This window comes from Typopeltis vanoorti, chromosome 15 (assembly GCF_054136105.1).
Source record: "Typopeltis vanoorti isolate ZY-2024b chromosome 15, IOZ_Tvanoo_1.0, whole genome shotgun sequence".
Classification (NCBI taxonomy): Eukaryota; Metazoa; Arthropoda; class Arachnida; order Uropygi; family Thelyphonidae; genus Typopeltis; species Typopeltis vanoorti.
The window spans coordinates 118,641,841-118,654,616 of record NC_143563.1 but is presented as its reverse complement, the minus strand read 5'-3'; the positions used below and the strand labels follow the sequence as shown (position 1 = coordinate 118,654,616).

General features: G+C 32.9%; 1 protein-coding gene across 1 annotated transcript in view; it reads left to right on the top strand.

Annotated features, from left to right (window-relative positions):
• The window catches only part of Hel89B (histone acetyltransferase 1), an 863,997-nt gene that overhangs the window by 303,968 nt on the left and 547,253 nt on the right, over window positions 1-12,776 (top strand). The window contains exon 13 of the mRNA XM_090405810.1: window positions 5,695-5,799. Within this exon, the coding sequence (XP_090261936.1) occupies window positions 5,695-5,799 (105 nt within the window). The remainder of the gene's footprint in view (window positions 1-5,694; window positions 5,800-12,776) is intronic.

Here is a 12,776-nt window from a genome sequence, read left to right as displayed (position 1 = left end):
GCTGATTTGTAAAGTACTATTTCCCATAAAGGGGATAGACGTAAGCTGTTGGATCTGTTTAAGTTAGGAGATTGAAGTAGAGTTTCACATGTTTCTTTATAAAGGCGTTCCATGAGAAACTGACTTTTGTGAAGAACTCTTGTCTTTCTCCAATTAACTTTGTGTCTTGAAGATGGCATGTTCTGCAAGTCCAGACTTTTCAGGTTTAAAGTATTCAATATAAGATTGGTGTTCTTCTAGCCGAATAGAGGCAGATCTTCCTGTTTGTCCGAAATAAGATAATCCACAAGAGCACGGAATCTGGTAGACACCTGGATGATTAAGATGTGGAAGCTTGTCCTTAGGAGAAGAGAGAAAGGTGGAGATTTTTCTAAATGGTCGAAAGGCAACAAAAATATTCAGTGGTTTTAAAACTTTTGCTATACGTTCAGTGATGCCTTGTACATAAGGGATAGTAATGCACGTTATTTCTTCTGTGTTTGAAGAGGAAGACATATTAAAACTACTTAAAGTTCTTTTAATGAAGCAATTCTTATAACCATTAGATAGAAAGGAAGAAGTTATATATTGTAGTTCTTTCTGTAAAAGATCGTCTGAAGAACAAAAGGAGTGGGCCCGATGAACCAGTGTTTTAATAGTTCCTGCCTTTTGACTGGGATGGTGATGAGATTCCGCATGGATATAATGGCCTGTATGAGTCATCTTTCTATAAACTGAGAAATGTAGGTTACCATCTGGTTGGCGAAGAATTAGAAGATCTAAAAAGGCTAACTGGTTATTTGATTCTACTTCTAGGGTAAACTTTATCCTAGGATGAAATGCGTTTAACTTAGTGAGAAATTGTTGAAGTTCATCCAAAGAGCCATTCCATACAGTAAAAATGTCATCGACATATCTGAACCAATTTGAGTAGGTCTGGGAGAAATGTTGTCAAAGATAAGTTGTTCAAAATGTTCCATAAAGAAATTGGAGATAGCAGGAAAAAGAGGATTACCCATTGCTGTTCCTTCAATTTGTTGATACAACTTATTTTTAAAGGAAAAATAACCAGAATTTATTACAAAATCAAATACATTTACAATGTCTGAAGGAAATTCCTGTTGTAGTAATTCAGTGCTTTCCGAAATTTGTAAATAAAGAAACATCTAAACTGATCATGATATCAGAAACATCTAAATGAAGATCTGAAATTTTATTTTTGAAATCAAAAGTATTTTTTATATAAGTATCAGTTCTTCTAGTTGAAGAGGAGAGTAAATTTGATAAAAATTTTGAGATTTTGTAAGTTGGGCAACCTATACAATCTACGACTGGTCTTAACGGAATGCTTGGTTTATGAACTTTTGGAAGACCACACAACCTAGGTGGACGTCCGAAGAAGGTTTTAAGTTTTTTCTTTTGATGTTCATTCCATGTAGATACATTATCTATAAGAGAATTAAGTCTCTTCAATTGACTCCGGGTAGGATCCGATGTAAGTGGCCTATAGGTTGAACAGTCGTGAAGTAAAAGAGACATTTTTCTCTCATATTCCTTCCTATCTTGAGTCACTACAGCCTTCTGAAGAATAACATTAAATTATTGTTATCCTTCAGTGATTTCAATGCTTTATATTCAGAGTAAGAAAGATTAGGACGAGGAGGCTTGGCACGAAAAAGAATTTGTGCACATTCAAAATGTAATCTGTTGGCTGTTTTTTGGGATAAGGATTGAATACCCCTGTCTATGTTATAAAAAAAATCCATAAGTGGCACCTTATTCGGCATAACAGCAAAATCATGGCCTTTTGATAAAACAAAAGGTTCACAGTCTGTTGGTGGACGTCCGGAAACATTTATAACTACTTTATCTATATCAATAGTATTATTACTGGATCTAGGTATGCTGACCAGTGATTTAAATTTGCGTTTTAGCTTGTCACAAGAATCATTAAAGACCTTTAGGTAAGAACTTGAAGATATGCGCATTACAGTATTAAAAGTTTCAACCATTGAAACAGATTCCAGAGCATTTTTTATATCCATAATTTCTCTATTTAAGAGGGCATGAGATTTTTTAGCTTTGTGTAGCTGATTATTTAAAAGAGACTTACTAGCTTTGAAGTAGATCCGATGAGCTTTTGGGGACATAAAAACTTCTTTAATTTTACAACAGATTGGAATAACCTGGGGCCATCTTACATCGTTTAAGGAATATTAATCTGTTAATGCATTTGGCCTTCTTTACCAATACTTTACCTTATCTAGCAGATTGTATGGAAATAGACTCTCCGAAGTCTAGCAAATAAGTTTTAAAAGAGGTATACCGTGAGTAGACATATCGATACAAAATTAATAACGGGAAAAACTCGCATACAAAGATTATTTAATAGTATAATTTTCACCTGTGTGTCACAGGCTTCAGTACATTAAGCTCAAATTAAACAATAACTGACAATTCCAAAAAGCGCCACCTAATTAGCTGGTGTAAGATAACTAAAAAGATAAATAAATTTCCTTAAAAAAAAAAAATTAATACAATAAAAAGTTAGGAAAGATTAGCTGATATGTAAAGTACTATCTCCTATAAAGGAGATTGTATAGGTTGCCCCACTTACAAAATCTCAAAATTTTAATCAAATTTATTCTCCTCTTCAACTAGAAGAACTGATACTTAGATAAAAAATAGTTTGGATTTCAAAAATAAAATTTCAGATCTTCATTTGGATGTTTCTGATATCATGATCAGTTTAGATGTTGTTTCTTTATTTACAAATTTCGGAAAGCACTGAATTACTACAACAGGAATTTCCTTCAGACATTGTAAATGTATTTGATTTTGTAATAAATTCTGGTTATTTTTCCTTTAAAAATAAGTTGTATCAACAAATTGAAGGAACAGCAATGGGTAATCCTCTTTTTCCTGCTATCTCCAATTTCTTTATGGAACATTTTGAACAACTTATCTTTGACAACATTTCTCCCAGACCTACTCACATTGGTTCAGATATGTCGATGACATTTTTACTGTATGGAATGGCTCTTTGGATGAACTTCAACAATTTCTCACTAAGTTAAACGCATTTCATCCTAGGATAAAGTTTACCCTAGAAGTAGAATCAAATAACCAGTTAGCCTTTTTAGATCTTCTAATTCTTCGCCAACCAGATGGTAACCTACATTTCTCAGTTTATAGAAAGACGACTCATACAGGCCATTATATCCATGTGGAATTTCATCACCATCCCAGTCAAAAGGCAGGAACTATTAAAACACTGGTTCATCGGGCCCACTCCTTTTGTTCTTCAGACGATCTTTTACAGAAAGAACTACAATATATAACTTCTTCCTTTCTATCTAATGGTTATAAGAATTGCTTCATTAAAAGAACTTTAAGTAGTTTTAATATGTCTTCCTCTTCAAACACAGAAGAAATAACGTGCATTACTATCCCTTATGTACAAGGCATCACTGAACGTATAGCAAAAGTTTTAAAACCACTGAATATTTTTGTTGCCTTTCGACCATTTAGAAAAATCTCCACCTTTCTCTCTTCTCCTAAGGACAAGCTTCCACATCTTAATCATCCAGGTGTCTACCAGATTCCGTGCTCTTGTGGATTATCTTATTTTGGACAAACGGGAAGATCTGCCTCTATTCGGCTAGAAGAACACCAATCTTATATTGAATAGTTTAAACCTGAAAAGTCTGGACTTGCAGAACATGCCATCTTCAAGACACAAAGTTAATTGGAGAAAGACAAGAGTTCTTCACAAAAGTCAGTTTCTCATTCAGTTTTTCATACTTTAAACCTGAAAAGTCTGGACTTGCAGAACATGCCATCTTCAAGACAGAAAGTTAATTGGAGAAAGACAAGAGTTCTTCACAAAAGTCAGTTTCTCATGGAACGCCTTTATAAAGAAACGTGAAACTCTACTTCAATCTCCTAACTTAAACAGATCCAACAGCTTATGTCTATCCCCTTTATGGGAAATAGTACTTTGCAAATCAGATAATCTTTCCTAACTTTTTATTGTATTATTATTATTATTTTTTTTAAAATTTAATTTAATTTTTTTTTAGGAAATTTATTGACCTTTTTAGTTATCTTACACCAGCTATTTAGGTGGCACTTTTTGGAATTGTCAGTTATTGTTTAATTTGAGCTTAATGTACTGAAGATGCTTGTGACACACAGGCGAAAATTATACTATTAAATAATCTTTGTACGTGAGTTTTTTTTCCGTTATTAATTTTGTATCAATATGTCTACTGATGGTATACCTCTTTTAAAACTTAGGATAATGTATGAAGTTATATACAAAGGAGTCAAAATCTTTATGGACAGCCATACTCGATTTAAGCAAGTGTGTCTCAATCCCAATATAACTATTACCACCAGAACCTCTGATAATAGTATGCAGTATTTATTTTACCACCTGGGTGATATTTCCCATGATGATCTTGATCTAATTTTGCATTTGCTATCTGAAAGTCTTGTTATGGATAATTCAAATTATCTCCACATTCTCAGGTATAGTGCAAACATCAGGGGTTGCTTGGCAATGACTTCTCTCATTCTCTTCTATCACAGAAAAATATTCAGTATAAATATTGAAATGTTATTATGATTTCATGATAACTCAATGTGATTTGCAATAATTTGCTTGTTTCTATTAGAGAAAATGTTAACTAATTTGTGATAAGCAAGTCATATAACATATTTGTTATTGTAGCTCAGGAACTGATTGAATTTTTTTTTTTTTTTTGAAGTTTTTCCACTTGGTTATACTATAAATTAAAGATACCAAGAAATTGTTTTTTATACAATGAAACCTGTGTTGAATTCATCACCAAAAAAACATGTACTAACCTACTAAGTGATAAGTTTTAATACGTAAATATTTCATCCCAAGTATCTGAGGTACTGAGGATGTCCCAAGATACTTGGGATGAAATATTTATATATTAAAACTTATCACTGTGGTTAGTACGTTTGTTTTTTAGTGACCAAAAAATTATATACTTGGTTTAATCCTTTATCCAAGTGTAAGCAAACAAAGTTTGCACCTGAAATATAATCAGAACTGAGGCAACTCATGTATAAAAGGTAATGACTTCACATCACTTGTGTTAGTATCCCATAATGCTGTGCATATGCTTAATGCTATGGGAAGGGTCACTACCCAGACTGGTTTCGATCTTTATTGAGGTCTTGTCAGTGGGAGCCAGACCCAGAGGTGATATTAAGGTAGAAATAATGCCGAAGTCACATTTTTCATACATGAGTAGCCAAAAGGTGTCACAACTTATTATTAAAATACTCTGGATTAGAGATGGTTGTTGGAAGTTTTCCCACATGGTTAATTATACACTTGATTTAACCATGTATATAATTTCTTGATATCTTTAATTTATAGTATAACCAAGTGGAAAAACTTCCAGCGACTGTCTCTAATCCAGAGTAATTTTGTTCTGGCCTGATTATATTTCAGATGCAATCTTTACACTTGGATAAAGGATTAAACCGAGTATATAATAACTTGGTATCTTTAAGCTGATTGAATTTTTTTTTCATTAAATGATTTATAGCCATTGTGTGTGTGTGTGTGTGTGTGTGTGTAAATGTATATATATAAAACAATGTATATAATATTATATAGATAGCTTATAAATTGTTTAAATTTCGGTTACTGGAGATTTTTTTTTCTTAAAGTTATGTGAAACATGGTTGCCACCTGTGCTTTCTAATGCACTCCGACTTATTTATCAGAGGTGTCTCACTGAGCATCATCAGGAAATTCATGAATTGTTGTATAAGGTAATATGTCTATTAAATTTGATTGTCTTATTTTTTGAAAAAATTGAGATTTTATTCTGTTGATCTTTTATAGTTGCTTATTGTAAGAAGTTATCTAGCCTTTATTTAATTATGTGATTTGCACTCTTCTAATAATTGTGTCACCAGATGCAAGAACAAATTGTGCAGATGGATTTAGTTTGTAAAAGGTAATAGCTGTGGAAAATTATTGATAATTTTATAATACAAGCACATTCAGTTCACTGATACAGTATTAAGTAAATACATTATCACTGATACTGTATTTACTGTCATACACTCTCCAACAGTTGCTTATTCTGAGAACTCATAAATTATATGATTGCATTGTTGTAATGTGGAAAATATAAGGATTTTTGTTCTATTGTACAATTTTATGAAATATTTTATCTGTTTAAAATGTACAATTATAAAGTGCAGGGAAGTTAATTAATCATATGTGTTTTAGCATTATAATACAACACTATGACAATAAATAATAAATACAGTATTTAATAATAGATAATATTTCTTTAGATTTTAAAGCAACAGCATCAGAGAACAATCTACTGTTACAACACACATGGGACAATATTGAAAATGTCGAAAATGTTTCAGATTGTTTTCTGCATTTATGACAAAAGTCCTAACTTGCCACCTCTTAAGGTTGGATAAGTAGACATTTTTACACTTGTCAGATTGGAATTGATCTTAGAATGACTTTCTGCCAAAATTTTAAGTAAATTAATGTATCATACTTATTGGGAACAGTGTTTCATTATTATTTCTTACTCGAGGAAAAGTCTGTCCAATTTGTACAAAGTGGGTTGTGTAGTATTTTATCTATATTATAGGGATTCATTGAAAGAATGCTGGAGTTCTATGATAAGAGCTACAACATTAAAACAAATAGTCCTAACTATTAATTATTGGTTTCAAATCCCACATTGTTGGGCTTGGTTAATGATGTGATTGTTTACACAAGTATTCTTCTTAAGTCAGTGTTCTATAAATAGAAAAAATAGTGAAATATTTGAAAGATGTGTGCCCCTACTATATTAAGAAAGGGAAGATAGTTATTTGAATTCTTTTTCTAATAGGAAGTGCATTTTAGGGTATAATAGATTTAGTTTAATCCTTTATCCCAGTGAGAGCAAACAAAGTTTGCGCCTGAAAATATCTTCAGGACTAAATATAGTGTTGTACTATCTTATCCAGTAAGTAGTGCAACACCAAGGCAACTCGTGGCAAAGGTGGAGCAAGCTACCAGGCACTTCTAAATAAATTTTCTAAATAAATTTTCAACAGCATTTTAGGGTGTCGGCTGGATAAATTAGTAAAACAACAGAAAAAAAACTGAGGAGGAGGGAAAAGAAAAATATGGTAATACCCATTGCAGCTTGATTAGCAAAGACCCTTTGATTTAATTAATCTCACTTTGTCCAAAAAGATATTTGAATTATTCAGATTTACACTATATGTAGGTTCTTGTAGATAGACTTATTACATTGGTTGCTCATAACGATTAATTTTTCAGGAAATAACTATGTACTAAAATATTAATTATAAAATACTTTAATTAATACCTTCCTATATATTGGCAACGTTACATTGCCATCATCAGGAATCACGAAAAACAGTATGTGCATGCAGGCACTAATACTCAGCAAATGAGGCTGAAGAAAGGCAACAGAAGTTGGGCATGGAGTCCTAAATGATGCCCCTGGGGTCTAAATTTCATAGTTGGGCTGAAGATCTTAGAATGTATGCTTCCGAAATTTGGGGCAATCTCATGCATCCAAATTTCTTGAGGTTTAGAAAGGTTTTCAGGGCTAAGGCAGATTTGAGAAGTATCCTTTGATATTTGTATTTGCTGCAGTGTAACAGAGAAGCCTTCTTCCTGTGTATCCTGTGGTGGGTGTCCAAAATGTGGTCAGCAAGTTCTGTGTGACTGTATTGGTAGAACCAGATGTAGTCCTTGTATTCAGATATTCTAATATTGGCTGTCTTAACCAATGGCTACTACCCCCAAAAAATATTAAACCCTATAAAAAACCCTCCCCCCTTTCATTCAGAGTAGGGATTACTCAAAATATATCACCACATATCCAGGGCATATCTGAAAAATTGACAGAAATCCTAAGGAAATATGATCTTACAATCACTTACAGACCACATAAGAAATTGGCATATCTTTTCCATTCCACCAAAGACCATTCACATTCCCTAGACCAACTAGAAATGCTAATCTGTAGTAGGAGTTTGCAGCATTACATGTTGGTTCCTGTATAGAGAACGGAAAAACCTACAAATAGGTGGAACTATAATGGATTTTCCCTTCTCCTCCTCTTTTGGCTAATTTTATATGGAATGTGTCAAAAAAAAAAAAAAAAATTTAACATGCTACTCTCAAACCTTTTAGTGTATCTGCACTACTACCTAGACGTACATGATGTTTACTATTCTGCCCATGGACTGGATGTTAGGAATGATTTCACATATAAAGAATGACAGTTTGTTCAGTTGAAATGAAAATTGTCACACCAAACAACCTAACAGTTAGCCTTCCTTAAACAATGCCCAAAATCTAAAAAGATTCCTGCTTATCCTAAACTGAAGAAAGAGTTTCATTCAGCCAAAACACATATTTACAAGTGGGAGATTTTTTCACTTAAACAAACATACTGTTTCTATTCATAGAGCCAAACTGAACTGTGTTCTATCCTGTGGTTAATCTCCAATCACCGAAACTTCAGGGGAGGGGGGGAAAAAACTTTCAGCATTGTATAGTGTACCAACTGAAACTTTTTCCTGATCATGTTGATATAAATCTCTCACGGAGATTATTTAGTCTTAGGTGTGCCAGCTTAAGCTTATCTTCAGATTTAATGAAGTGAAAACAGCAAATGAAATAATTGCATTTTACCATTATCATCATCATCAAATTTCTGGGAACTTGTTTGAGTATACCCTAAGGGTATACTCAAACAAGGTCTGTGTGCAGGATATTATGTACTACATGAAAAGTTACATCATTACTAACTTCCAATTGACAATTTTCCTCCAAATTAATCTGTTATCTGTCAACATTCCAATATTATCAAGTTCTTATATTTCTGTCTTCTAAGGCACTTTTTACTGTATCAATTCACCTATATCTTGGTCTTCTTCTGAGTTTTTTTCTTGCCATCATGGCAAAGAACACTTGATTTGCTAATTATTCTCTCACATTCTGTTTAAGGGACTGTGCCATTTGAGATTAGCTTTGGTAACATATTCCTGAATGCTAATAATGGCAAGTTCTTCCCTAATATCCTCATTTTTAATATGATACAGCCGTTGATGGCATCTGTTTACTCCACTAATCCTTCTGATAACTCTCATATCAAAGCTCTCCAGTCTTTCATCAGATGCTTTATTTCTGGCCCAGCTCTCATTCCATAAGTTAAAATTGGTTTGAAAATTTTTTGTAAACAGTCAGTTCAGTGCCCTGACTAATTCTCTTTTATTCTATGTAAATTCATTCAGTTGACTTCCTACCATATTAGCTTTACTAATTCTGTTGTCTATTTCCATATTTTAAATTTCCGTCTTTGCTAGAAATTATGCCTGAAGAGATTAAATGTTTTACTTGTTCTATAGGTTTGCCAAATAAAACAATTTATTTAATCTATCCAGACATCTCTAAATACTTTAAAGGTTGTTGAAAATTTTACTATCAAATATATGGTCTTGCAATGAGTTCATCTGATCACCAACTTATACATGAAAAAATTTGAAGAATCATCTATAGAACAGGCAACCTTAAAATCATATGTATGTATGTGGATGACATCTTTATTGTTTAGGAATACATCCAGAATGACTTGGAAAGATTTTCTATAATTTCTGAATAATCATCATCCAAAAATAAAATTCACATTACAAGTAGAAAAGAATGGAAAATTACTATTCCTAGACATCCTCGTCAACAAAAACATCATTGGGGTATTATTATTAGACATCTGTAGGAAAGAAACCCTCTCAGGCAGGTACGCGCAAGCAAGCTTATTTTAGCACCCTCAGCAAAAATTAGGTATAATCAAAACCTTGAAGAATAGAGCTTTAAACATACTAATAAAGGATGACATCAAACAAAAACAAGAACTTCAAATCCTATTTCATTAGTTCCTCCAAAATGTATACTCACAAATAAACTTCTATTTTCTGATGAACTACCCCATGATAACACAGAAATTAATTACAAAGGCACGGTATCTGTTTCATTGTATCATAGTATTGGAAAGAATAACATGTAAGAAAAAAATTTTAAAGCGAATAAAAGTTGAGCTGCTCTCAGATGTGAACTGTGGACTAAAATACACAAAGATTATTGAAGAAAAAATGAAGGAGTTTGAGAAAACAAGAACAAACCTTGGAGATACAGTGGCAAACCTTGAAGAAAACCCTGATCGATTTAGCCAGAGGCATGTGGTGAGGTTGTCTGCAAGTATAGAAAAATCAGAACTCCATGGTGGACACAGAAAGTTAAAGAGGCAGTGAAGGAAAAGAATAAAGCATATCAAAAGTTCCTGGCAAATAAGTCAGCTTGTGCTCTTGGAGAATACAGAGACAAATGTAAGAAAGCTAAACACTGTGTAAAGCTAGCTAAACAAAAGTCATGGGAGGACTTTGGCAAGAACATAGAAAATATATATCAAGAAGGTGGTAAGATATTCTGGAGGTTGTTGAAGAAGCTTAGAAATGGAGGAAAGAGTGCTGTAAAAGGAGTTAGAGATGATAAAGGTGACATGAAAATGGGAGAAAAAGATATTCTTGAAGTATGGAGTAATTACTTTGCATTGCAGTGTAATAGCAGAATAATCCCATTTAGAACACACAGTTTTTGTATGATATTATTACAGGTTCTGATATTTAAGGAGAGATTCTCGAGATGTTTCTTTAAAGATAATGTTCTATCCAGGGTAACACCCAGATATTTTGGGAAATCTTGGTGCCACAGCATTGTGTTTTTAAAGCTGACCTGAAGTTTCTTATTTGCCAATTTGGTGTTTAGATGAAAAGAGCTATCTCAGTCTTATTGATTTGGTGTTAGTCTCCATTTATAAAAGTATTCACCAATGGTTCTAAGGTCATTTGTAAAAATATCTTCAGTTACGCTGATGTTCTTATTTTGGGTGGCAAGAGCTATATCATCAGCAAAAGCAAATTTTCTTGACCTAGTTGTCATTAGATCAATGTATATAAGTTTGAATAAGATTGGTGCTAATACTGAGCCCTGCAGGGGTCTATTGTTCAGCTTTTTCAGTTTGCTCATTTTGTTTCCCAGTTCCACATGAAACAAAAAGCTTTTGTTTCATGTTTCATGTATTGGTAACATGCTTTCAGAAAGCATGTTACCAATAAGTCGTATGATGGATTGGCATGGTATGACTTGTATCAGCTTGTACAGTAACCTGCTTTTCATACCATAATTCATAATAATATTCATAATAATTTCCATAATTCATTTTAGATTATTATTTTTGAGTGTTTTTTGCTTTTATGGTTTTAAAAGTTTTTATTTTTGTTATAAGTATGCTGTAATTATAAGTAAAATCAATGTACAGATGCATAGAAGAATATCAGGGGATTTTAGTAGATGTAATTTGGTTCACTGCAGTGTGTTCATGTGAAAAGGGAGTGAAACTTCTGAGCACATGTTGAAAGTGTTTTGGGAGTGAATACCAGGAGAGTAAGATGAATGATAGCAGTTAGTTGAACAGTGAAAGGTGAGAAAATGCAAGTGTGAATGTCAGTGAGGTTTTTGTTGCAAATGAAGTCTTGAAAACAAGTGAGGATGCATATGGTTATGAGTGATAACAAGAATGAAATAGGTGTAAATGAAGCCAATGACCAGAAGATAATTAGAGAAATAGTGCTTACTGGGAGTTATCCACAGAACATTATGTGAGATAAAATGGTTGGAGAACCATTTTATCTCACACCTGCTGGGTGGTATGACACAGAAGTAAAAGAAGATAAAGCATAGTAGGAAAGATTCAGGGAGAATAAGAATTGAATTTTGTATGGTATCATTCCATGAAAAGAGCAGTGCTTGACAAGGGCATGGTGAAAATGTTGATTTCCCAGCGACAAAAATTAAGGATGTTAGCAGTGCTATAAGAATGCAGAGAATGAAAGATAATTGCTTTGGCTAGAATTAATGATCTTAGATAATGAGTGTGGTATGTGAGAGATATAATAAAAGATATGATGATAATAAATATAATAAAAAAGTTTCTGTACAAGTGAATAAGCAGAGTTAGAAAGTAAAAATTGTGAGTCTGCTGCCACAAATGAGTTGCGCCTGAACTGTATTCAGGACATAGCTCAGGCACAAACTTGTTTGCTTACACTTAGATAAAGGATTAAACCAAGAATATAATTTGTCAGTATCTTTAATTTATAATGTAATCAAGTGGATGCACTTCCAACTTCCAACAGCTTTCTCTAATTCAGAGTATTTTAATAATAAGGTGTGACACCTTTTGACTCTCTTATACGAAAATATGACTTCTGCGTTACTTCAACCTTAGTATCACCTCTGGGTCTGGCTCCCACTGATGAGACCTCAATAAAGGTCGAAACTGGTCTGGATAGTGACCCTTCCCATAATGCATATCATTAGGCATGTCACCAGTAGGGAGGTTAAACATGAAGAAAATAATAGTTTATCACTGGTATATTGTCTTTTATTATGACATATTGTTGATCATTTATTTCTGATCAATTTCATACACATTTTCCATTCTAATGCTGTCTTGAATCAGTCCTTATAAAAAAAAAAAAACAATAATAATAAATAAATCAGTTTCTTCTGTGCCATTATAAACAAATAATGTTACAAACATTCCAATTAAAATTAACATTAAAATTAACTTTTCATAAATGAAACCGTTTAGATCTACACACACACACACACACACACACATTAACTA